This window comes from Lithobates pipiens, unplaced genomic scaffold, assembly GCF_037356315.1.
Source record: "Lithobates pipiens isolate NorthernLeopardFrog02 unplaced genomic scaffold, aLitPip1_a1.2 Scaffold_1, whole genome shotgun sequence".
Taxonomy (NCBI): domain Eukaryota; kingdom Metazoa; phylum Chordata; class Amphibia; order Anura; family Ranidae; genus Lithobates; species Lithobates pipiens.
In genome coordinates this window covers 212,988,159-213,016,146 of record NW_027507685.1, presented here as the reverse complement: position 1 = coordinate 213,016,146, position 27,988 = coordinate 212,988,159, and the positions used below count along the sequence as shown (strand labels likewise).

At 40.8% G+C, this 27,988-nt stretch overlaps 1 protein-coding gene across 1 annotated transcript in view; it reads left to right on the top strand.

The window, feature by feature from the left end:
- LOC143982852 (cytochrome P450 2G1-like) overlaps nucleotides 1–14,611 on the top strand; it is a 54,058-nt gene extending 39,447 nt beyond the window's left edge. Inside the window, exons 4-9 of the mRNA XM_077481904.1 lie at nucleotides 95–255; nucleotides 828–1,004; nucleotides 1,809–1,950; nucleotides 5,328–5,515; nucleotides 11,670–11,811; nucleotides 14,205–14,611. Coding sequence (XP_077338030.1) covers nucleotides 95–255; nucleotides 828–1,004; nucleotides 1,809–1,950; nucleotides 5,328–5,515; nucleotides 11,670–11,811; nucleotides 14,205–14,386 — 992 coding nt within the window. The 3' untranslated portion in view covers nucleotides 14,387–14,611. The remainder of the gene's footprint in view (nucleotides 1–94; nucleotides 256–827; nucleotides 1,005–1,808; nucleotides 1,951–5,327; nucleotides 5,516–11,669; nucleotides 11,812–14,204) is intronic.
- Nucleotides 14,612–27,988: the final 13,377 nt, after the last annotated feature.

Below are 27,988 nucleotides of genomic sequence, written 5' to 3'. Positions count from 1 at the left end.
ATGTGCATGCTTTTCCTTTCTCTGTTTGCATAAAATATTTTGACGCATTATAAATACAATGCAAATCTAAACACTATTCCAAATTTCATTCCAGAGCTCCAGTTTGACCCAGCTATTCTCATCACCAAAGCTGTATCTAATGTCATCTGCTCAATTGTGTTTGGAAATCGCTTCCAGTATGACGATGCCAAGTTCCATAGAATGCTGAATATCTTCTACGAAACATTTGAGCTCATGAGCTCCACCTGGGGGCAGGTACAGCCATTGTGAAATGCAGAGATTCGGTTGTTATACCTATAAACAAATTACCCTTTATTCTTTAACAGAGAACTAAACTGTATCCGAGCACCACAAAATGAGAACATTATTTCATACATTTTTATTATTCAAAGCAAAACGGAAGCATTTTTTCCCCTTCAGTCTATGGGCAGAATTAAATAAGCACAATGGATTCCTCCATCCACACTAAACTGAGCTCCTTCCCAGTTTCCATCATATTATTCATACATACATTTCCATCATATTATATTTTATTTGCTTATTACGTTATTTGGTTATATTATCATAAACCTCACATTGATCATGATGTCATGTTTGCACATCATTAATAAACTAATATATTGATTGTGAGAGCCTTTTATAGTGTTAGAGCATTTTTAGACTGCTAGGAGGAGGACGGGTTGATTTTTGATGCAGGTAACAATAACAAATGGTCCTTGATGTGTAATACGCCTTTCTAAATTGTATGAGAAAACAACATGGCATAAGCTGAGATTGTCTTCATACTCTCCTAGACCATGAAGCACATCTATAATATGTATTTACAGGTACAAGACATGATTCCAATGATAATGAACCACATTCCCGGCCCTCACCAGAAAATCACTGTGCTTCTGGAGGAGCTGAACGATTTTGTAGCTGAGAGAGTGAAGATCAACCAGGAGTCCCTGGACCCAAATGAACCCAGAGATTACATTGATTGCTTCCTCATCAAAATGCAGCAGGTACTCACATTGTGTAAATATGGTTTGATGTGAATCAGGATAAAAAGTAGTGTAATATACACCAGTTATAATAAACCTGCCTGTACTAGTTATCAAGAGTAAGCTTAGTTATTTTGCGGATATCTTATTTCTTATAATCACTTGTTTAGAAATTCAGCACCACAGTATGAGCCTCTAACAAATAGGTCCACACTGTAGCTGTTATTTGGCTATAGTGTGGACGGGAACAGGTTAAACATAAGGAATAAAATCAAGCCAAGCAAATGCATTCTAGCCATTTAGGCCCTAGGCATAACCTAAGGCCTGAATGGATGAAATGCATCAGTTCTCTGTTAGTGATGGTTACAGCGCAGACCTACATTGTCGGGAAGCCAGTCCCCCCCTTTGCATGCTCCCCGCGTGCCCCCTGCGGGTCACATGCAACGCGATCTGTGATCACCGAGTCAATGAGACTCTTGTGTGATCATGTGTAGGCAAGACCATTTCAGCAGAACTCTGCCGGAGTTTATTCTGATGGAAAAACCGGTCGTGTGTACGCGATATAAGTCTAACTTTTAATTAAACAATATATTTTAGAGTTTTTAATTAGTATATTTTTCCGTGACCGTTCTGGGTGATAATAGCACAATTACCTACAAATTTTAATCCTGCCATTGTTTCATGGTGTGGCCTCAATTTTTTATTTCTTATAGAAGGTGTAGAAAAACAATGCTTGGGGGCTCAGGGATTTAATATTGTCCTCATTTTATGTGTTAAAAAGCAGGAACATATGTGCTCATCTGTATATCTTCTTTATGTTTTCAGGAGAGGGATAATCCAGACTCAGAATTCAACATGAAGAATTTAATTCTGACTCTTAACAACCTGTTTTTTGCTGGTGGTGAAACTGTAGCTACCACTCTGAAACATGGATTCCTCATACTTCTGAAGTATCCTGATATACAAGGTGTGTTAATAGCACAGTAAAAAAAAAAACATTTCTTAGATACATTTGTCTGTCTTTTTGGTTTGTTACACATTTTGGACCATTGGATGACCAAAGGGGCAACAATATCCTTGAGAGCCAACTTATCAATAACCATTAACCCTAAACCTAAAAGTAAGCCTAACCCTAGAACAGGTTACCTATTGGAATATTTCCCTTCACCTCCTGTTCCAATAAAAACAAAAAAATGTTGGGCTTTCTATAACTTTTTATGTCTAAGTTAATGGTCACCAGGTCTAAAATTGATTATGACCCATCCCATCAAAAATTCAAAGACACAAACAGATGTACAACAGCAGTCAGGGATTCGAACTCTTCCACAGTCTATCCAAATAAAAAATGTTGTTTTTTTTTTAAAGGTATCTAAGTTCCGAGCTTTAATTCCTGTGATATAACAGTTCCTGAGTATTGACAGTCTGAAAAGTATCTTTGAATTTAGATGACCATATGTGGGTTCTTTGCAGACATGTTTCAACACATAGTGCCCAATGTTTTAATAGACTCACAAACAAAATTTAGCACCATCAAAGTCCATCAGTTAAATTTTTTCTCTCTACGATTAACTTGTCTGTTTGACAACAATGCAAAGGCTCACATCTACAGTTCTCTGTTGCAATGGTATTTAACATTCTTCTGGCTTGGGGCATTGGGGTTATTTACTATAACTGGAGATTGCAAAATCTGGTGCAGATCTGCATAGAAACCAATCATCTTCCAGGTTTTATTGTCAATGCCTAATTGAAGAAGGTAAAGTTAGAAGCTGATTGGCTACCATCCACAGTTGCACCAGTTTCTGAGTGCTCCAGTTTTAGTAAATCTACTAATGTTGAAAACTTAAAAAAAGTGCATTGTGCATTATAAATTTTGAAATATTTTCCATAACTAGCAAATGTCATGGACATGAAAATATACAAAATTTCATTGACTGCTCAAACAATTGTATTGAATGGCAGCAAGTCGTAATAAAGTCCCACAACCTCCTGTACCTTTTGTATTCAACTGTACTGTAATTGTGTTGTCCCCCCTATACATTGTAAAGCTCTGCGTAAACTGTTGGCGCTATATGCATTGTGTATAATAATAATAAAACAACATGCACTTTGGGTGCATCAACCTGGAGTTTGGCATTAGTGTCATAACTATAATGAACATAATGAGCGTCAACTTAAACCGATCATTGATTACATGTGTGTTAATGCTTATTATGGTTTAAAGCAGTGGTTCTCAACCTCAGTCCTCAAGTACCCCCAACGGGCCATTTTTTTTTGTATCCCTTAGATAAAATAGCTGTTAGTAATACCATGTCATTGATATTGATTTAAAATCGCTACATCAGCGCCCACGGGTCCTGCGGACTCAATGTCTGCCCCTTGGCCCACGATCGTGCCATGGAGAGGTAGAACGGGGAGATGTAAACAAGGCATGACAGGGATCTACTGCTCCCCGTGATCAAGAGCAGTGATCTCTGTCATGTTCTAGTGAGCCCATCCCCCCTACAGTTAGAACACTCCAAGGGAACACACTTAACCCCTTGGTCACCCCTAATATTTAACCCCTTCCCTGCCAGCTATTTACACAGTAATCAGTGCATATTTATAACAATGATCGCTGTATAAGTGCCAATGGTCCCAAAATAGTGTCAAAAGTGTCCGATCTGTCCGCTGCAATGTCGCAGTGACAATAAAAATCGCAGATCACCGCCATTACTAATAAAAAAACATGAATAATAAAAATTCCATAAATCTATCCCCTATTTTGTAGACGTGAGGACTTTTGTGCAAACCAATTAGTATACGCTTATTGCGATTTTTTTTTTTTTTTACCAAAATATGTAGAAGAATACATATCGGCCTAAACAGAAGAAAAAAATTGGGATATTTATTATAGCAAAAAGTAAACAATATTGCTTTTTTTTCAAAATGTTCGCTCTTTTTTTGTTTATAACGCAAAAAATAAAAACCGCAGAGGTGAGCAAATACCACCAAAAGAAAGCTCTATTTGTGAGGAAAAAAGGACGTCAATTTTGTTTGGGTACAATGTCGCATAAACACGCGATTGTCAGTTAAATTGACGCAGTGCCGTATCGCAAAAAAGGGCTTGGTTAGTAAGGTGGTAAATCCTTCATGGGGTGATGTGGTTAAAGGGCAACACAAGGATCAAAATATTTCTTGCTTCAATACATACAGTTATTCAAAATGTAATCCTGATATATGTAGTAGTTGCAACTAATCTTAAGCCCCATACACACTATCAGATTATCTGCTGAGTTTTTCCTTCAGATTTACCAAAACCATATAATATGAGGACAAACCTTAGGAGTTTCAATGTGCATGCAATCAAACAGGCCCTTCTACTACATGGTTTTGGTAAATCTGAAGGAAAAACTCAGAAGATAATCTGATAGTGTGTATGGGGCTTAAGAAACTCCCTGAATAGTGTTATTACTCCACTGAACTAAATGTGGCACAGTTTGAAAGTACATACACTATATTACCAAAAGTATTGGGACACCTGCCTTTACATGCACATGAACTTTAATGGCATCCCAGTCTTATGCCCCATACACACTGTCGGAATTTCCAACGGAAAAAGTTTGAGAGCTGGATTAAAAATTTTCCGACAACAAAATCCGATCAGACTTTTTCTGATCGTGTGTAGAGAATTCTGACGCACAAAGTGCCACGCATGCTCAAAAAAAATTGGAGATGAAAGCTATTGGCTACTGGCCTCTACGTAGCCCCGTCGTACGTTACTAACGTCACCTCGTTCTGAATGATCAGATTTTCCGTCAACTTTTTGTGACTGGAAGCCTTCTGGGAAGGCTTTCTACAAGGTTTAGGAGTGTGTCTATGGGAATGTTTGACCATTCTTCCAGAAGTTCATGTGTGATGTCAGGCACTGATGTGGATAAGAAGGCTTGGCTCCCAGTCTCCGCTCTAATTCAATTCATCCCAAAGGTGTTCTATCGGGTTGAGTTTAGGACTCTGTCCAGGCCAGTCAAGTTTGTCCACCACAAACTCGCTCAGCCATGCCTTTATGGACCATGTTTTGTGCACTGGTCCAAATCATTTGGTGGAGGGGGATTATGGTGTGGGGTTGTTTTTCAGGGGTTGGGCTTGAACCCTTAGTTCCAGTAAAGGGAACTCTTAAGGTGTCAGAAGACCAAGACATTTTGGACAATTTCATGCTCCCAACTTTGTGGGAACAGTTTGGGGATGGCCCCTTACTGGTCCTGCATGACAGCGCAACAGTGTACAAAGCAAGGTCCATAAAGACATGGATGAGCTCTCCTTTAATCAAATCAATAATCTTTTAAAAATTTTATATATTTATGTTAGCTTTGGTCCAAGAGGAGATTGACCATGTGATTGGGCGGGAGCGAGATCCACATATTGAGGATCGGAGCAAGATGCCATATACTGAGGCCGTGATCCATGAGATCCAAAGATTCAGCAATGTGATTCCTATGAATGCTCCCCATTCTGCTATCAAGGACACTATGTTTAGAGGATACACTATTCCAAAGGTAAATAATTAATGTAAAAATTAAAGAAGATAGGGACATGTACTGGTGGACAAGGACATGTTTTATATCTACTCATAGAGTATTCTGACAAATCCATTCTGTAAAAGTGAAAACTTGGTATAAGGCCCTGTTCCCATCTGAGAGATTCAAAATGGGATTGTGGCTGAAATTCTGGATCTGAATCATGTATTCATTTCTAATGGCACCCCAATTTTGCCTAAAAAGGGCATTTTTTCACTTGACAAAATGCACAAAAAACATGCCAAATCAACTCTTTCCAAAAATGAGCCAAAGTTGGCTCCAAAAAAGAGTAAAGGAGCTATTTTGACACATTTTTTGGAGCAGAGGCCAGCCCATTCAAACGAATATCATCGCTCCAAAAACGCTCCAAAAACAAAAAGGCACCAATGACGCCATGCTCCTACATTGCTAGATGTGAATGGGGTCTAAATGCCCCGTGGCTTTAATTTATACATCTGTTTTTTTTTGTTCTTTTTTTGCCTAGCATTTGAATTTGAATAATTTTCCTTGTTTCTAAGAGCAGATCTTTACTTTTAGAGAATGGATTGATCAGTGTGACAACACTATTCTTTAACCACTTGACATCCGCACTATGGCCGAATGACGGCCACAGCGTGGATGTGAATTCCCAGGAGGCCGTCATATGACCCCGACATATGAGGCCGACATATGAAGGCCTCCCCTGTGCATGCTCCCTGCATGCGCCATACAGGGCGCGCGCTGAATACGCTGTGATCACCGAGTCCCGGCCCCTTACCATGTGATCAGCTGTCAGCCAATGACAGCTGATCACATAATCAAAACAAAATCTCGGTGACAGCAGAGAAGAAAAAAAAAGCCAATCACCGGCTCACCTTAAAGGGACATCAGTCCCGAAACGGAAGAGGCAATTATGTCTCATATATGCCATCTGGAAGTGCCCACAAGTGCCACCTATCAATGCCCACCAGTGGTGCCAATCAGTGCCACCTGGAAGTGCTGCCTATCAGTGTAACTGATCAGTGACCATCACTGCCACCCATCAGTGCCCATCACTGCCACCTATCAGTGCCCACCACTGCCGCCTCATCAGCGTACATCAATGATGGACAAAAGTTACCCGTTTTAAAATTTTATAACAAAATAAAAAATATATATATATTTTTTAAATTCTGTATTTTTAAATTTTTCTAACAAAAAATAAAAATCGCACAGGTGATCAAATAACACCAAAAGAAAGTTCTATTAGGGGGAAAAAATAAAAAAAATGTAATTTGGGTACAGTGTTGTATGACTGCGCAATTGCCATTCAAAGTGAAAGCTGAAAATTGGTCTGGATAGGAGGGGGGTTTAAGTGCCCAGTAAGCAAGTGGTTAAAGAGTAAAATCTCTGCAGCATTGTCAACGTACACAGAGAGTTGTTTTTAGATGGACTGCAAAGAGAACCTAAACTGTGAAAGATGTGGCAAAAAAAGTCAAGGAGAGGAGAAATGGGGCACCACCGTGGCTAAGTGGTTAGCACTTCTGTCTGGCAGCACTAGGGTCAGTGGTTTGAATCCCAGCCGTGGCACTATCCACACAGAGTTTGTGTGTTTTCCCTGGGCTTGTGTTGATTTCCATTGGGCACATCAGTTTCCTCCCACTCTCCAAAGACAGGCTAGTAGGGTAATTGTCTCCTGTCTAAATGAGAGAAAGAGAGATCTTTAAAATTATATGACAAATCATGTAGACTTGTGTTCATAATGCCTGTGCAACAGAGCATGACCACCACATATACTAGGACAGTGATGGTGAACCTCGGCACCCCAGATGTTTTGGAACTACATTTCCCATGATGCACAACTACACTGCAGAGTGCATGAGCATCATGGGAAATGTAGTTCCAAAACATCTGGGGTGCCAAGGTTCGCCATCACTGTACTAGGATGTGCCAAGGTGTGAACAGACGTGAAAACATATGGATGGGAGACTTCCAAGTCCCTGAAGAGGGCATATATAGAGCTGACCAGTGCTGAAATTACTTTAGCATGTTTCACTTAGGAATCCTAAAGTGTCCTATATTGGCCTTCTTGACATTGTAGTATAGGTGTGTTTGGTATCTAACCGACTATCATCTTCCTATACACCTGTGTTATTACTTTTTATGAATGTAACCTGCAACCTTCCTTACCATAAGAATTATAGATAGAGTTGAGAGCGTGAAATGTACTACCTGATTTACTTCAATGTGTCTTAAATTATATTGTTTTCTTTTGTGTGTACCTCTCTGCTAGACATGTGCCCTGACAATAAAAGTGTTCATTTTAGTTTTCGTTTCATTTGTTTTTTTGCTTTTTTGAAATTTCAGAATTTAGAAATTCGGAAATTCAGATTTTCAAATTTCCAAATGTTCAAATTTCCAAATTCTCAAATTTCAGAATTTCAAAATTTCAAATTTTCAAATTTCGAATTTACGAATTTTTGGATTTTGGAAATTCAGAAATTCTTAAATTCTAAAATTTGAAAATCTGGAAAAAAAAGAAAGAAGATCAGTAAAATTTGAAATAATAACTTATAATAACTAACTATTAAATTATAGGTATTGGAATTTCCTTTAAAATTTGGCTTTGTGAACGTAACGAATACATATTTTTTCTGAAGTTACGAATTACCTGAAATAACGAATGCCGCATCTGTACAAATGGATTGGGACAAATTCATAATAAATAATAATAATAAAAAAGGTTTTATTATTATTATTGTTATTTATTATTATTAGATCATTACATTCCATTCATTTAGATACGGCATTCGTTATTTCAGATAATTCATAACTTCAGATAAATTCGTACTCATTACGTTCACTAACAGCCAAATTGAAAGGAAACTCCAATACATATAATTTCATTTATTTATTATTAGTTATTATTTCAGATTTTCGGGTTTTCCAATTTTCAGATTTTCATTCTTTTGAATGTTCAGATTTTCATTCTTATTAATGGATTTAAAAATTCCCAAGTTTTAGAATTTTCAAATTTCATGATTTCAAATTTTCGAATTTCCTAATTTAGAATTTTCGAATTTCCGAAATTTCAAAATTCAAAACTTCCAAATTCCTGAAATTTTGAATTTCCAAATTTCAAATTTCCGAATTTTCACTTTCCGAATTTCGATGTTCCAAATTTCCGAAATTTTGAATTTCTGAAATTTCGAATTTCTGATATTCAGAATTTTCCAAGTTGGGAAATTTCCGAATTTCTAGAATTTAGAATTTTTGAATTTTCAAATTTCAGAATTTCTGAAATTTCGAATTTCTGAAATTCAGAATTTTCCAATTTGGGAAATTTCAAATTTCAGAATTTCTAGAATTTAGCATTTTTGATTTTCAGAATTTTCAAATTTCAGAATTTTCGAATTTCTGAGATTTAGAATTTTTTAAATTCAGAATTATCCAATTTTGGAAATGTCAAATTTCTGAATTTCAAAGTCCCGAATTTTCAAATTTCCAAATTTTCAATTTTCTGAAATATCGAATTTCCAAAATTCAGAATTTTACAGTTTTGGAAGTTTCTAATTTTCGAATTTCCGGAAATTTCTAATTTTCGAAATTCCGAATTTTTTAATTTCCAAAATTTCACATTTCTGACATTTCGAATTTCTGAAATTCAGAATTTTCCAATTTTGGAAATTTCCAATTTCCAAATTTCTGGAATTTCAAATTTTCCAATTTTTGAAATCTCAGAAATTCGGATATTAACAAATTTGTCGAAATTTGTTAAAAAAACGAATTTTGAACTAAACGAATTGCACATGTCTACTCTCTGCTGCCTAGCACAAATATGAGATTTAAATCTGACTGTTCTGTTACCAGCTTGCATATTTTGGGGAAAAGTAGGATGGCACTCTGCAATATGAATTCCTCATTCTTTCCAAACTGTATGCTGGCATCACTACATCATTATCATAACATTAATCATATACAGTTTACCAGAATACAATATTTTTTTGCTATAGTGGGCCTTTAATAAACTGAGATCTGAAATAGATAATAGAAACAAGAAAAATTGATTCTTTCTGTACAGAATGTAATGTAAGCATACTTAAAATAATAGGAAGGGACAGCAATAAAATTGATCTTGTACTTCACAGGGCCAGTAAGAGCTACTCTCTCCATACCGCCTTATTGCTTCATCCTTGCTGGAAACATGACTTTGCTAATTGTAAAAGTGGGAAGTTTGAGGCTTCTGATAATTGTTGACCAGCAGTGGCATCACTAGGGGGTGGCTTTTGGGGCTATAGCCCCGAATCTAGGGCCCATAGCCCAGAGTCTCTGCAGGGGTCCCCAAGGGGAGGGAAGGTTCTCTGGGGACCTTCATGTAAGTGGGGGGCTCTCTGGGGATCCTGATGCAAGGGGGAGGCTCTCTGGGAATTCTGATGTAAAGAGGGGGCTCTCTGGGGATTCTGATGTAAGCAGGGGGCTCTCTGGGGACCCTGATGTAAGGGGAGTTCTCTGGGGACCCTGATGTAAGGAGGAGGCTCTCTGGGAATTCTGATGTAAGGAGGGGGCTCTCTGGGGACCCTGATATAAGGGGGGGCTCTCTAGGGACCCTAATGTAAGGGGGAGGCTCTCTGGGGACCCTGATGTAAGGGGGAAGCTCTCTGGGAATTCTGATGTAAGGAGGGGGCTCTCTGGGGACCCTGATGTAAGGGGGAGGCTCTCTGGGGACCCTGATGTAAGGGGGAGGCTCTCTGGGAATTCTGATGTAAGGAGGGGGCTCTCTGGGGATTCTGATGTAAGGGGGTGGCTCTCTGGGGACCCTAATGTAAGGGGGAGGCTCTCTGGGGACCCTGATGTAAGGGGGAAGCTCTCTGGGAATTCTGATGTAAGGAGGGGGCTCTCTGGGGACCCTGATGTAAGGGGGAGGCTCTCTGGGGACCCTGATGTAAGGGGGAGGCTCTCTGGGAATTCTGATGTAAGGAGGGGGCTCTCTGGGGATTCTGATGTAAGCAGGGGGCTCTCTGGGTACCCTGATGTAAGGGGAGTTCTCTGGGGACCCTGATGTAAGTAGGGGGCTCTTTGGGTATACACACACACACACGTATATTACTGTATATACATGAGCATGCCCGCCCAAGCGTATGAATTTCTGACTTTCTTTACTATGCTGCTATGGGCTCTAGCCCCAGATCTTTTGTAGACCTAGCAATGCCCCTGTTGACAAGACTTATCAGTAATACCTAGCCTAATATACACAATTCAGGAATACTAAAAATACGCCTGATCCCAGCGCTCTATGGAATATAAAAAAGTTACAATTAGGAAGTTACTCCTCGCAATCCTACAGCAGCTGTTATAAATAAATCCGTAAAGCAAATAGTATACAATGTGGCTCATTGAAAAATCAGACACTAACAGTGCTAAATATATTTATCTTAACACTTCTCAGACCTCAACTGTGGGTCACAAGGTTAAAATTAAAATACATTTTACCACAGATCTAAATATGTAACCAGTGGTTGATACATCAAAACACCACTAGTCGCATTAAAGGATTGCACTGGTCACATGCAAACAATAGTCCGTGATTAGAGGTGTCAGCAGAGAAGTGCAATCCACCGCAGAGATCAATTTCACCAGCAAGGGTTAACAATCCTACACCGTCACCGTATCCACCTTCTGCAATCCCCCATGGTTGGCTGCTTACCAGAACAGCACTGCAAACAGGCTTTGTACGGTAGACACTTAAATTTCTCTGCTCCTCTAGTCTCTTATTGCCCTACTTTTTGTTGTGTCTCCCTCCCTTCAGTTGGCATTGTTATGGGACATCCCACATAGTAACTATTATGGTGCCACTGTGTCCGGTGATGTATTTCAAAGAAATTAGGATTAACAGCTTACCTGTAAAATCCTTTTCTTTGAAGTACATCACGGGACACAGAGGTCCCTCCTTTCTTTGGTATACACGTGTATTGCTTTTCTACAAAACTGAGATACTCCCAGCAGTGGGAGGGGTTATATAGGGAGTACACATTTTATCTTGGGGCGTGCCAGTGTCCACCACCTGAAGGTGGCCTATAACCCACATAGTAACTACTATGGCTCTGTGTCCCCTGATGTACTTCAAAGAAAAGGATTTTTACAGGTAAGCTGTTTTAAAAATCCTATTTTTTTCTAGGGTACTGGAGTCTGCGCCTTGCTGTGCTCTGTCCTGGGAGATCCAAATTATTTTTCCACCCCTCGTAGATTTAACCCCAATCATTTTTTGGACTCTGATGGAAAGTTCCAGAGAAATGAAGCCTTTATGCCATTTTCTACAGGTATGACAATTTATTAAACCTATTAAACCTGTGTTATACAGTGCTATTAAATGCCATTGTTTTAGAAGTAAAGCGTTATGCTGCGTACACACATGACTGGTTCTGTCTCGTACTTGCTTCACAACATGCGCCGTTTTTGGTCCTTCAGAACAGCATACAGACAAGCGGTTTTCCCGATAGGAATTGGTTCCGTCAGAAATATGTAAAACATGTTCTATTTCTTGGTCCATCAGAATTTTCATTAAAAAAAAAGTCAGATGAGGCATACACACGATCAGAATATACGATGAAAAGCTTCCGTCTGACTTTTTCTGTCAGACATTCTGCTCGTGTGTACGCGGTATAAGTCCATATTAAGGTTGCAATAGGGATGGTAAAGAAAAAAAAATCTAATTCTGCCATAGAAAGCACATGAAAATATACTCTAGGACCTGGACTAAAAATAAAAATCTAAATCTGGCATATAAAAAAACAGGGGCGGATCCAGAGTCTAGTCTCGGGAGGGGCAGTGCTATAAAATATGTTTTTTTTGGGGGCAATTTATATGGGAAATGGCTGATATTGGCACTTCAATCATTACGGCACCATGGTTGTTATGGTGTCAGGATGATTGAAGCGCATCATTTCTCCATAATGCAGAATCAGTGGGAGCCCTGAGGGTGTCACTTGCCATGTCGCCTTCCACCAAATGCGGATTGCCACTTGTCACCAAATGGGGACTGTCACTTGCCACGTCACCTGCCACACACTGCGGATTGTCACTTGCCACCTCACTTGACACCAAATGCGGAATGTCACTTGCCATGTCCCCTGCCACACATTGCGGATTGTCACTTGCCACGTAGCCTGCCACACATTGTGGATTGCCACTTGCCACGTAGCCTGCCACACATTACAGATTGTCACTTGCCACATCACCTGCCAGCCATTACGGATTGTCACTTGCCACATCACCTGCCACACATTACGGATTGTCACTTGCCACATCACCTGCCACACATTATGGATTGTCACTTGCCACATCACCTGCCACACATTACGGATTATCACTTGCCATGTCACCTGCCACACATTACAGATTGTCACTTGCCACATCACCTGCCACACATTACGGATTGTCACTTACCACATCACCTGCCACACATTACGGATTGTCACTTAGCACATCACCTGCCACACATTACGGATTATCACTTGCCATGTCACCTGCTACACATTGCGGATTGCCACTTGCCCTGTCACCTGCCACACATTGTGGATTGCCACTTGTCACATCGCCTGCCACATATTACGGATTGTTACTTGCCACATCACCTGCCACACATTGTGGATAGTCACTTGCAACGTCACCTGCCACACATTGCAGTTTGTCACTTGCCACGTAGCCTGCCACACATTACAGATTGTCACTTGGCACGTCACCTGCTACACATTACGGATTGTCACTTTTCACATCACCTGCCACACATTACGGATTATCACTTGCCATGTCACCTGCCACACATTGCGGATTGTCACTTGCCACGTCACCTGCCACACATTGCGGATTGTCACTTGCCACGTCGCCTGCCATACATTGCAGATTGTCACTTACTGTGTCACTTTTCTGCTAAGGTGGTCTTTTGCTGTGTCCCAGAGAGAAGTTAGACAGCAGAGAGATGATGTAATCTCTCTGCTGCACACAGCTTCCCGCACAGTGAGGGCGGAACTGCAGGGATGCAGGGCAGTGAGAGATGATGTCATCTCCCTGCTCCCCTGCCCACTGGCTTCCTGATTGGCCAGCAGCCCACAGACACTGAGCCACCAAGCTACTCCCCCTCTCACCTGCCCACTCACCAACTGAGCGACCCGCGCTGTCACCCGCAGAACTGGCCATATTGTCATCCGCAATTCTCGGAGGGGGCAATTGCCCCGTTGCCCCCCCTCCGGGATCCGCCCCTGTAAAGAACATACCTCTCTATATTTTAGGAGGTGAGCTGAGAATAAAAACCAATTTGGCATATACTGTACTGTTGGCCTATGATTTAAGGTTATTTTAGGATGTGAGCATCCTAATATAGTAATAATGATCATACAATGATAATATAAGCCACAGCAGACAGGACTCTTGCCAGTCAGGCTGGTGCAGCAAGCATAGCAGATGATGTCTTCTTTGCAGGCAAGATAAGTTTTTCCACATTTATATATTTTACCAACTGCCAAAACAGCCGTCAAAGACAGAGGCAAATTCTGAATGACAATGAGTCTGTTCTGCTCTGACCTGTGAAAAAATTTCTTGCTGATTGACAGATACCACCAATGAGAAATGACCCTTGATTTTGTTTTAAATTTGGGAAAAACTACCAAAGGAACTTTACATATAGAAATATATTTTTACTGTTATCTCTCTACAGGAAAAAGAATGTGTCTTGGGGAAGGCTTGTCTCGTACAGAACTTTTCCTGTTCCTTACCACCATCTTACAGAAATTTACACTGACTTCAGATACCCAGTTCTCAGAGTCTGATATCTACCCTAGGATGACTGGCTTTGCCAATGTTCCCATCCCATATAAGATGGCATTTGTGCAACGTTGAGTGTCCGTTGCCTTTTATTATTTTTATTTTGTGTAACCATGATTTGCTTTTATTCTGTTGTGCATATCTACTTGATTCATTCCTAACAATTGACTTTTATGACCTACTCAACACAACCTGTCAAGGAAGTTCTGAATATTTGTTATGTCTTGTTAATGACTAAAAAAGTAATACACAGAAGGGGATAAACTTCTAAATAACCAATAAATCTGTGTTAAAACACTTGATATTTGTAAGTGAAGAATCTTTCCCAAACCTATTATTAATTTTAAATTAAGGTTTCTGACAACTATGCACTTGATATCAGAACCTCTTGTGATATTTCAGCAGTAATCATCTGGCAGTGTTCTTGCTGGGCCTCCAAATGACTTTACATACTGAGTAGAAGAACAGAGTTAAGGGAGATATCTCCTTCTTCTTATGCCGTGGTGGCTGGTGCTCAAAAGTTTTGGGGGGGGGGGGGGGGCGCAAACAAACTGAAAAATAAAAAAAATCAAATGCAGCCACTGTGCCCATAAAATGCAGCCACTGTGCCCATCAAGAGGCTGAGACTCAGAGAGACTGTCTGGACCACCCCATCCCGCCCTGCCTATCCAGAGAGAGAGAATGTAGGGAGGTGGGGCGGACACTGAAATATGAAGTCAGCTGACACCAATCGAGTGAAGGAGAGGATCTCTTTCTCTCCCCATGAGGAAAGGCATCCCTGGAGGCATTCAAGTAAGTGACTGATGATTAGAATTGCAGTGCAATCGATCCATCCCAAGTCCTCCACCACCTCTGCTTCTTACTGATCCCATCCCTACCCACCCACCATCACTTCTACAACAGAGGTGATGGGGGGATAGGGTAGGGATGAGATCAGTGGTGGTGGGGTATGAGATCAGTAAGAGGCAGAGGTGGTGGTGGTGGTGGTGGGAGAGAATGGCACCACCACCGCTGCCACCCCCCCCCCCCCCCCGAAGAACCTCGCTGCCTGCCACCCCTCCCCCAAGTACACCACTGCCACCCCCTCAAGTACCACCGCTGCCACCCCCCCTCAATATTTGAGTTCAAATAAATACCAAATGTTCTAAAATACTGTATATAGTGTTTTTATTCTTCCATCAGTTAATATAAACATCTTTGATATTAAAGATGTTATAGAACGTAATTGCATTATAGAATATTTTAAAAAAAGTCACAGTTACTTTGCTGAGTAACTACAGGCATACCCCACTTTTAAGTACACAATGGGGTTTATTTACTGAAGCTAGAAAGTGCAAAATCAGGCTCACTTGTGCACAGAAGCCAATGAGCTTCTAACCCCAGCTTGTTCAATTGCCTTTGGTAATAAAACCTGGAAGCTCATTGGTTTCTATTCAGAAGTGAGCCTGATTTTGCACTTTCTAGCTTTAGTAAATACACCCCATTGTGTACTTAAAAGTGGGGTATGCCTGTACTTACTTTTCCAATGTAGTAATTGAGTTACTAGCGCAATTACTTATTTGGGAGAAGTAATTTGTAACTTAACTAATTACTTTTTTAAAGTAAGATGACCAACACTGGTCGGTGAAGAAATATTCCAGAGATGGACTATGCAAAATGTTATAAAGCAAATGTGGCCCACAGGTCATATAACAGCGAAAGTCTCATAACTAGAGCATAGATGTGTGGGGGTATTGATGATTCCGGTGAGGAGTGCTCCAGGTTACTATTCATGTGCACCTCTATTAAGTACTAAACATTTTGTTACGTAAACACAGAGGGAAAGGGTAGAGCAGGAAGAAACAGCAAGTGCTGAAGGAGAAGTCAAAGAAAAGGGGGGAAGAAGGCTGAGGCAGAGGAGTAGTGCGTGTCTGGAATGAAAAAAGCGTGTGTGTGTGTGGGGGGGGGGGGGGGGGGGGGGGTTGCTTGGGAAGTAGGCCCATGTGGGAAAGCAGTCAAAATGCTAAAGAACAGTGATAGGTAGCATCAAACCAAAAAAGCAAAAGCAATACTCTGTCTTTGCTCAGGTGGGCATTATGGGATATCTAGGGGTCCCTGACCATTAAAAACTTTTTGTTAGAGCCTTCAAGTTTGGAAGTGAGCTTCTCGTGGACCATGGTCCCCAGTAGCCTTTGCTGGACTTCAGCACAGTTAAGAAACAGTTATCTTGAAGCTTTGGCCAGCGTTTTCTGGGCTGCTAGGAATCCAAATCCCATCAGCTTGCTTTTTGTAGCAGATAGGGTTGCATTCGGTTTGTGCAACAGGGCTTCCCAAGGGTTACAGGCTATGGAAATATTCTAGACAACCTGATCATGGTGTATACATGTGTCCAGAACTGGATCACCTTGGGGCATGACCACCAGATATGGAAAAAAGTACCGCATTCCCTACTGCTTTGAAACTACATTGGGGAGGCAGGATCCAGAGTCATATACCAAAATCACTTTGTAGGCGTTTTTTTGGGCTAAAATGTTGCGGGAACATTTGGAGATGATAGCCAAATCTTGTTCCTGGTGCTTTGATCTGGTAGCGAGGTCCTTTTCCAACTTTTCAACTCAGGGGAACAGTTGAGAACTTATTGGGTCCAGAAAGGAGGAATGCAGGTCAGAGACCAGTCCTTTTAGCTGTGGGTCCTTGTGGCAACGATTTTCAAATTCTGTCAGGTGATTAGGGGGCTCTGTGGGATTTCTGAGAAGGCTTCAAACATGGTGGCTTATTTAGGTGTATCAAAGTCTTGTTGGCTGGTAGTTGCCAATGTTGCTGAAGGTACTAGAAGAATTTGACACCATCCAAAGCTAGAAAATCATAGATGTATTTGGTCCCCCTTTCACACCATCAACAAAAGGCATCAGGGTTTTCGAGGCTGGGAGGAAGTGGGAGGTGCCGAAGATACCCGAGAGGGGTAGGTGGGAGGAGATTAGATTGCCATATTTGACAGAGTCACATTGATGCAAGGCATGCAGCAACAAGGGGTCAGAAAGTTTGGATCTTTGATGCATTATTAATATTCAAAGCAAACTAACCCATTCATCCTTGTCTTCATGTTTTTCCTTGTCCATAAACTGGCCTTAAAAAACAACCCAATAACATGTCTAGCCATGGCCATCTTGATTTTTGGCAGATAATTCATGTTCGATTTACTTTCCTGGAATCTATCTGTCCTTTGATCAGGCATGCAGGCCGGAGGGCATGCTTAGCTGGACAAAAAAAAAACCCTTCCCCTCCTCCAGATGAAAAAAAAAGCCCACGAAGACTCCTGAGATATTTGACATAATTTCAGTCTAGGCCAGAAACCAGAAAGCAACTGAATAAATGTAAAAAAAAAAGTAACAAGTAAATTTAATATTACAGGATTAGGATTTAGGATTACAATAGTTAATGTCAATTGAGAGAGTTTAGTTCCACTTCAAGATTTTCACTAAGCTGGAACAAGAATGTAAATACATGAAGTGAAGTTCAAACCCCATAGTTGCATGCTTTTACTAGGCATGTGACTGAAAATAATTTAAGCCAGAGGGTCAGCATGAAAGCCAGGCAACTGGTATTTGCAGAACAGCAGCCTCTATGGGGGTGATTTATTAAAATTGGAGAGTGCAAAATCTGGTGCAGCTCTACATGGAAACCAATCAGCTTACAGTTTTTTTGTCAAAGTGTAATTGAACAAGCTGAATTTAGAAGCTGATTGGCTACCATGCACAGCTGCACCAGATTTTGCACTCTCCAGTTTTAGTAAATCAAGCCCTATATTTCTCTTTAAAGTCAAGACAGTACACTTTTTTATATCTTTTTCTTCTAACCTATAGCACTGGATGTGTTAATAAAAAAAAAGGTTTCTGGCAATTGCCAACGGAATGTAAATTATTGATATTTAAATATTAGAACTATGGATCACGTTGAAAAATGTGATGTCTATTTATGATATTTATTAAAACCCATAAAAGGTATCACAATCACAAGCATAAGAAATATTGTTTAAACAAACAGGGCGATTAAAAGATTAAAAGAGTCCAAAGAGTGAACTGTATATCATTGCAACCAATCAGATATCAAGCACTCTAGCAGGGTAAGACTTATGACAATTATTATCTGGTAATTAATAACGATTTTGTTTACTGAACTTTGTCCATCACTTTTCTTGCCATTTTTGCCTTGTCTTCCAATTCAAACCCTTCCTAATCCTTTAATAATTACTAATGAAGGATTTAGATCAGCTTTTCTCAACTTTCTTACCCCAAATGAGTTCTGAAATATTTTTCAGGTATCAGGGAACCCCTGCTAAAGCCAATTCATTGGTGGTCAATGAGAAGAATGCCTTTCCTATGGTGGTTGTCAGAATGCCACCCTAACAGACAGTCAAAGGGATCATTTGTGTCATGCTGATGGCTCAGAACACTGTTTTCCCTCACAGCTACTCTTTTTTGGGCACAGGAACAGTCCCTGCTGTTAAAAATTGGCATTGACCACAGAACTATGAAAGCACTTTTGAATGGAAGGTCAAGGAACCCCGGGCAACCTCCTGAGGAACCCTGTTTGAGAATGGCTGATTTAGAAAACAGCATGAAAACAACATGAAAACAGCAGGGCATAAGTTGAAATTGTCTTCTTATCCTTTAATAAAACACAGTTATAATATGTATTTCCGGGTACAAGACATGATTCCATTGGTAATAAACCACATTCCCGGTCCTCACCAGAAAATCATAATACTGCTGGAGAAGCTGAACGATTTTGTAGCCGAGAGAGAGAAGATTAACCAGCAGTCCTTGGACCCAAATTAGCCCAGAGATTACATTGATTGCTTTCTCATCAAAATGCAACAGATACTAGTGTAGGGTGGGTCTAGGTCCAGGGTCCCCAGTCATGAAGGGACCATACACACAGTTCTTGATGTTGTAATTTATGTTTTAGTTTTTATACAGGTTAGTGGTAATGAAAAAATAGTTTTTGTTGGCACTGATATAAGGCAATATATAAATTAGTATTTATACAATGGGGCCTGTATTGCCAGAGGATGGCTTCCACTGGAGGGGTGGCGGTTTTTAGTGTATTGGGATGACCTTACAATGCAGCTGTAAAGAGTCCCATGTTGCTTGTCCAGATACTGGGATGTTTCCTCTGAGGCAGTCATTATCCCTGAGCTGACTCATCTTGCCAGGAACCTTTCCCTGTGCCATTTATTCTTCCTAGCTAGTGGGGTCTCTGTCCCTGACCTACAACTCACTCCAAACACTCTTGAGCAATGAGAGTACTCTATTATAAAATGTTTCACACCAAGATGGCAGCCGAAGATGCTAAGAAGTTGCAGAACCCAACATGGGCTTCTGCAGAACTTTTTCATCATTTTAAGGCCACCCATGCCCCGCCCCTTTTTGACAATCTCATGAAAATCTTTCCACTGGAAAGATATATGTGTGTTATATAAGAGATAATTCATCTTCACTTTGTATTGGAAGTTACTCAAGCGGCTGTGTACAATGCCCTAGTCTAGAGAATGTACATATTTTCACATTGCAATACATTTGTTGTGGTCATATTTTGATCTTCATACTGTCACTGTATAGGCTGTTATCATCAAGATTACATTACAGCCGCAAGCAGTTATAAATGTAACATTTTTTCCTTTAGAGATGTCATTTTGCTATGGTACTGTTATAAACATGGGAAAGATGCGTTACTTTACAAGCATACTAAGGACGCCCCTCCCCCCCCCCCGGCACGATATTTAAAGGAATATTTAATTTTTATTGTTTCACTTTAAACATTATTAAAATAACTGCTCCTGAAAAAACTGTTGTTTTTAACTAAAACTTTTTTTTTGCATTGATACATGTCCCCTGGGGTAGGAAACGTTTCCCAAACACTTTTTATGGCAATAAATTGCATATAAGCCGTTAAAATGAGCGCTTTTGATTTTTCATGTTCGTGTCTTATAGACTTTAACGGTGTATGGGACACACGTGTTCTACAAATTTTTTGCCTGTTCGCAAGTTCTGGTGCGACCCAAAATGGGGGGTGTTCGGCTCAACAACACTGCTGGAAACCAAGTACACCCCTATGTGAAAGTGTCATCAATATTTTGTGTGGCTACCATTATTTTCCAGCACTGCCTTAACCCTCTTGAGCATGGAGTTCACCAGAGCTTCACAGTTTTCCACTGTAGTCCTCTTCCATGCCTCCATAATGACATCATGGAGCTAGTGGATGTTAAAGACTTTGTTCACCTCCACCTTCCATTTGAGGATTCCCCACAGATGTTCAATAGGGTTTAGGTCTGGAGACATGCTTGGCCAAGTCCATCACCTTTACCCTCAACTTCTTTAGAAGGGCAGCGGTTGTCTTGGAGGTGTGTTTGGGGTCGTTATCATGTTGGAATACTGCCTTGCGGCCCAGTCTCTGAAGGGAGGAGATCATGCTCAGCTTCAGTATGTCACAGTACATATTGGCATTCATGGTTCCCTCAAGGAACTGTGGCTCCCCAGTGCCAGCAGCACTCATGCAGCCCCAGACCATGACACTCCCACCACCATGCTTGACTGTAAGAAAGACACACTTGTCTTTGTACCCCTTACCTGGTTGCCGCCACACAGGCTTGACACCATCTGAACCAAATAAGTTTATCTTGGTCTCATCAAACCACAGGTCATGGCTCCAGTAATCCATGTCCTTAGTCTGCTTGTCTTCAGTAAACTGTTTGTGGGCTTTCTTGTGCATCATCTTTAGAAGAGGCTTCCTTCTGGGATGACAGCCACGCAGGCCAATTTGATGCAGTGTGCGGCGTATGGTCTAAGCATTGACATGCTGACCCCCCCACCCTTTCAACCTCAGCAGAAATGCTGGCAGCACTCATACATCTATTTCCCAAAGACAACCTCTGTATATGATGCTGAGAATGTGCACTCAACTTATTTGGTCGACCATGGGGAGGCCTGTTTTGAGTGGAACCTGATCTGTTAAACCCCTGTATGGTTCTGGCCACCATGCTGCAGCTCAGTTTCAGGGTCTTGGCAAACTTTTTATAGCCTAGGCCAGTGATGACGAACCTTGGCACCCCACATGTTTTGGAACTACATTTCCCATGATGCTCCAACTACACTGCAAAGTGCAGGAGCATCATGGGAAACGTAGTTCCAAAACATCTGGGGTGCCAAGATTCGCCATCACTGGCCTAGGCCATCTTTATGTAGAGCAACAATTCTTTTTTTCAGATCCTCAGAGAGTTCTTTGCCATGAGGTGCCACGTTGAACTTCCAGTGGCCAGTATGAGAGAGTGAGAGCGATAACACCAAATTTGGCCCAATTTGGAAATTTTCACTTAGGAGTGTACTCACTTTTGTTGCCAGCGGTATAGGCATAATGGCTGTGTGTTGAGTTATTTTGAGGGCACAGCAAATTTACATTGTTATACAAGCTGTACACTCACTACTTTGTAAATTGTAGCAAAGTGTAATTTCTTGTCACATGAAAAGATATAATAAAATATTTACAAACATGTGAGGGGTATAGTCACTTTTGTGAGATACTGTGTATATATATATATATATATATATATATATATATATATATATATATATATATATATACGATATATATATATTGTCTGGATCCAAGGGGTTAACAGGCAGCTGTGAGACAGTTTAGTCAACTTAAAAGGCTTTATTCAGCAAAAAGCAGCAGAAAATCAACAGGTTTTGTCTTCATAGGCAGCTCACCCAGCAGGTTTGAGACAGAGGCATCAGGCATCCTTCCAGCATTAAGCTCTCTTCAGCTCTGATAGCAACACAGCCATTCCCCCAGCCTCTTTGACCAGCTACCTAATATGTAGGCCTAAAATGGAAGTACTTGCCCTGTTTTATTAACCCTCTCCAGGCTGACTCTCTACAATATATAATAGTTTGAGTGCACAGAGGGTCTGGCAACTGTTTTATTTATATTGGTTTATATTACTTTTGTTTTTTGGTTATGTAGCTACTGTAGATAGTTGTTCGAGATCCATTGATTTCTTCCTAAGTTTGGCCTTGTTGTACTTTTCTCTTCTGCCACTGGGTGGCTGGGCACTTGGTGGCTTTAGATGTGAGGACATTTCAAGGTCAAGTTATGGGTTTATGGGATATCTCAGCCATTGGGCAAGGGTTTTCTTGAATCCTTTAGCCTGCTGGGAGAACCTATATATTTGGGTGGGGTCAGGTGATCTATGTTCTGTGCCACCTGGACTGCCATCTGGATGGATGTGTGTCATTTGCCCCAGCTGCTAGGCTGGAGATTGGGCCTATCCAGGGGACATCTGGCTTCCAGGCTGTGTGAGGGCCTATCCAGAAGTAAGAAGGCAGGGCAGGATTGGGACTGCAGCCTGCAGTCCAACCAAAAGTGACAGTTCTGCTGGCCCAGAGAACCTGTCGTGGTCGAAGGTAGAAGGGAAGCTGTCACCACTAAGAGACCAATCACCCTTACTAGGGACCATAGTGAGTAACTGAAGCAAGTACAGGAGTAACATTCTCACCGAACGGGCACGGTGGAGAATGAGGAAATTTCAGGCAGTGATCAAGTCAGGGACTCAACCAGCGGAGGTGACGCTTGCAGAGCAGCCTTGTGTGTCAAGCCAGGGACTGAGCTGGTTAGCAGGGGTGAAGCTCGAGGAGTATCTGGAGTGCCAAGCTAGGGACCCAGCAGGGAGGCATGGGTGATGCTTGAGGGAGATACCACCGCAAAAGCCTTGAAGAGCCCACATGATCCAGAGTCAGTTAATCAGTGAGTCCAGATAGAGAGTAGGAGCTCAAGGGGCTGAAGAACTACAAGTAGACATTGTAGTGAAGCTGAAACATGGGGACACAGTGCTTTGGGGTGGGGGGCGGCGACATTCACTTCCTTCGCTAGTCCAGTCTATCTGGAGCCCCATTCAAAATGAATAGACTTTTCTCTGTGTGTGGTCCATTCATTTCAAAACAATTTTGAGTCAAAACTTCTTTCTAAGTCCGCCAGACTTTTGGGGAAAAAAAGTCCACCGGAGCCCACACACGGGCGGATTATATGTACGTGGCATTACAGAAGTCTGCCACTGCTTAGACTTCTTTTTACTAATGAGAGGCTCTCCACAGTATTCCTTTAGATACACACAAGAAAATAGGGACTCCGTGGATCCAACATGCTCACCCTTCTATACCAATTGCCAGTTACACATCGTTATGATCTCTGAGACCTCAGGGCTCTGGCTGGGTGAATCCTGGTGTTCTTTCTCACCCCCCCCCCCCCCCCCCCCGTTTTTTCTCTTTCCTCTATTTACTCAGGAACAGGGATTTTCATATCTGCATTCCTTTGTTCCTTGTATAGTAAACCTAAGCTAAAAGCATCTAATTTGCCAGCGCCTAGTTCTCTAGTAGATGAGCACAGATTCCATTTCTTGTTATCCATATTGTTCTTCTGCAGTGGCATGATTAATGTGCTCTTTGTTACGCTAAATGTTTTGTCGTCCGCCATAATTTCCCTATTTGATGTACAGCTGCTACAAATCATTGATGATACATTGTTATCCCTATATCTGATCACAGTTACACACTGCATTTCTCAAAATATTTAAATAAAAGCTTATTGAAAGAGAAAAATGTTAAGTAATGCATTTGGGTACTAAATGTTTTCTTGCAAGTTACTCGATAGGGGAAGAACTTTTGGGGGAAATGGAAAAAGAACTGGGGGTCCTAGTAGATCACAGACTCAGGAATAGAATGTAATGCCAAGCTGCAGCAAGCAAAGCTAGCAGACAATTAGCATGCATTAAAAAGAGTATTTACTCAGGAGATTAGACTATAATTCTGCCACTTTACAAAACTCTGGTCAGGTCACATATTGAGTATGCTGTCCAGTTCTGATCACCAGTCCTGAGGAAGGATGTGCTGGAGAGAGTCGAGAGAAAGGAAACAAAGCTAATAAGGGGAGTGGAGGACCTCAGTTACAAGTAACCACTACAAGCATTAAACTTATTCTCCCTGGAGAAGAAACTCCTAAGACTGGATATGATAGCAATATACAAATATCGTAATAGTGATACTAGCATAGGGAGGAAGCCTTTCAGTCTCAGGTTGGAAAAGGATATATGGACTCAAGTGGGATGCTGAAAATACTTAATTATAACAGAAACTTCCTTTAAATTATTTTCACTATTAATTCCAAGAACCTTTTCTATGCCCTTTCCTATGTTTGAGCAGTGGTACATCTATCCCAATTCCTCAAACCGATGCCCAGAATATGTTTAGACCTGCCAGGTGTTCACTAGATTATACATTTCCATTTGTAGCCATGCATTAAATGCAGCTCTCTCACCAAACCAAAAGTGTATATAAGAGCTCTCCCTGTATAAAACAGTGGATACTTACCTCTCCCATTACACGTTGTTCCATTGATTCTTCAGAAGCAGACACTTTTGCGTATCAGATTCCTGTTCCCCCCCACTAAACTTAGTATTTCTTCCCATGACCCCTATCTTACTATTATGTCCTGCAGGGATGTAGGAATCAGTAGGATGAATCATTGAGAGAGCAGCATTCTGCATGCGTGAGTAACCATCCATATTTCTCCTTGTGATTATTTTTTGGTATAAAAATTGGAAATTCAAAATTTTTAAGTAGTCACAAGACCATGAGATGAAGGGAAATCTTCCAAAGGGACACCTGTCCTGGTGAAAATTGACTACACTTTGATATGCCTGTTCCACCCATTAAACTTGTGCCGCATACACACGTAGCCGACACTTCCAGCCGGACTGTCCGCCGGACTTTCCGAACGGGCTACTTGCCCACACACGGCACTTTTTCAGCGGACTAATACGGCGTACTAAGTCCGCCGGACTATCCGCTGTACTTTTGAAATGAACGGACTCGCCGACACACGCGGAGGAAAGTCCGCTCATTTTTAGCTCGTCTCCAGGTAGATGGGGCCAGCGAAGGAGGCGTCGCTGGCCCCGTCACCTGGTATGAACTTAAAGGGGAACCCAACACCGAAAAAATCGGCGTGGGGGTCCCCCGGTCCACATCAGACCCTTGTCCGAGCATGCTACCCGGCCGGCCAGGAAAGGGGGGGGACGAGCGAGCGCCCCCCCTCCTGAGCCGTACCGTAACTTCATCCAAAAATGGCTTTACATACACTTTAACACAGTGTTTCTCAACTCCAGTCCTCAAGGCGGATTTCCCTCAGATGAAACGGCTGTGGCAATTACTAAGGCAGTGAAACTGATCAAATCACCTGTGCAAAATAATGGAGAGCCTGAAAACATGACCTGTTGGGGCACCTAAAGGACTGGAGTTGAGAAACATTGCTTTACCATTTGAAACAAAATAAGACTATCAAGGAACACTGACATTGTGAACTCTGTGCAATATTAATGGAAATATAAACACTTTAACTAACTAAAAATAGGTACGGTTAATGATTAAAAAAGAAGGACACAAAGATTTGGGACCACGAGGGATAATCAATTTTTTTCTACATTGATTTATTCTGCTCTACAATACCTTGATACTGATATGTTATATGTGACAAATCCACTGCAAGTGACAAAAAGCTGTTTATTTACCAGTAGGTAACTTAATGAATAGACAAAAAAAGTCAAAGTTGAAGAGGCAGCATTTAAAAAAAAAAAAGAAAAGCATTGGGTTTTTTTGCAGTATATACAGTATTAAAAAAATACACTCAATGTTAATCTTTAAGAAGCACAGACACTTTGCTCTGGAATAGAATTAATGAAAACTTGTTGATCCAGAAGTATGCTGCTTATCAGGGTTGGATTTATCCTTTTTGTCCCTAAATCATCTGTCTTGTGCTGCCATTCTCCCTACCCCCATCTCACACTTTAAAACGATGTTTCAGCTGTAAAAATTTTTTTTTAAAAGTCAGCAGCTAAAAAAAAAGTAGCTGCTGACTTTTAATAAGGAGACTTACCTCTCCAGGGCGCCTGCGATGTTGGCCGCCGAGACTGACATGTCCCTCGGCTCTCGGGTCCCAGCGCCGCCATTCGTACTAAGGGAAACAGGCAGTGGAGACTTGCGGCTTCACTGCCCGTTTCCTATTGTGCATGCGCAAGTCGCGCAGCGCTTTGTGAATGGGACGCGCTGTGTTAGGGAACACACAGTTCCCAGAACACAGCGCGCCCCATTACCCAGAAGACCAAAGATCACGAGGAACAGGAAGAAGGCATATTAGGAAGACTGCCTAGCAACAGGGATTTCTGACCAGGTAAAAAAACATTTATTTTCAAATGTTTTTATTTTTATTTTTTTTATCATATTAATGCTCTTTTTTTTAGGGTGGCCCTCCACTTTAACCACCTAAGGACCAGGCCTATTTTTCAAACTTGTTGTTTACATTTTTTCTAACACCCTAGAGAATAAAATGGCGGTCGTTGCAATAATTTTGTCACACCATATTTGCGCAGCGATCTTACAAGCGCACTTTTTTTGGAAAAAAAATCACTTTTTTGAATTAAAAAAGAAGACAACAGTAAAGTTAGGCCATTTTTTTATATTGTGAAAGATGATGTTATGCCGAGTAAATTGATACCCAACAGGTCATGCTTCAAATTTGTGCCTGCTCGTGTAATGGCGACAAACTTTTAAAAATCTCCTTAAAGTGACGTTTAAAAAAATTCAACAGGTTGCATGTTTTGAGTTACAGAGGAAGTTTAGGGCTAGAAGTATTGCTCTCGCTCTAATGATCGTGGTGATATTTCACATGTGTGTGGTTTGAACACCGTTTTCATATGCAAGCGCTACTCACTTATGCGCTCACTTCTGCGCCGAGCTTGACGGGACGGGGCTCGTTTAAAATTTTTTATTTTTATTTAATTTCATTTTTATTTTTACACTGTTCTTTTAAAAAACAATTGTGTCACTTTTATTCCTATTACAAGGAATATAAACATCCCTTGTAATAGAAAAAAAGTATGACAGGACCTCTTAAATTAAAAAAAAATTGTGTTCACCCTTGTATATTAAAAGTAAATATTTGGATTTGGGATCTGAATCGGGCTCCTATTGGCACTCTCTTAAACCCTTTGCATGTTAGTGTCCTTATTTTGCCAATAGCTAGGGATTCTGAAAATGCTAATTTCCCATAAACCAACATTTACACAATGAGTATACCAATTGTTTTTTTAGATCAATGTTTCTGTGACTAGAAATTCCAGTGTAGATACATTGGAAACCAAAAGTTCTACAGTGGGTTGCTCGCCAATGTTTTATTTTGCCTTGAAGAACAGGGGACCCAGCAAAAAAAATAAAAAATTCAAGGCCCTCAGACTTTCCTTTAAGTATGCATTTGATAAATTGTAAAAGTAAATTGAAAAACTATAGAAAAGTTGCCATTTTTTTTCCTAAAAAATATTTGTAAACCTCTTTTTTTTGTGCTTTTAAATTTTTTGTAACCTGATTTGGGATACCAAGGATCAATTTTCTAGGGCATATTAATTGAGTACATCTTGTTTATACTATGTGATTATAGACACATGTACCTGGTATGACGCCTTAGGCACTTGCAGGCCACACTACTGCTCTATGTACCATCTATTGTTTATGTATGCATCCTGATTGATGCGTTTTTACATATATCTTGATATTATCATGAACATATCTTGTGCTAAATAGATGTACAGGTATG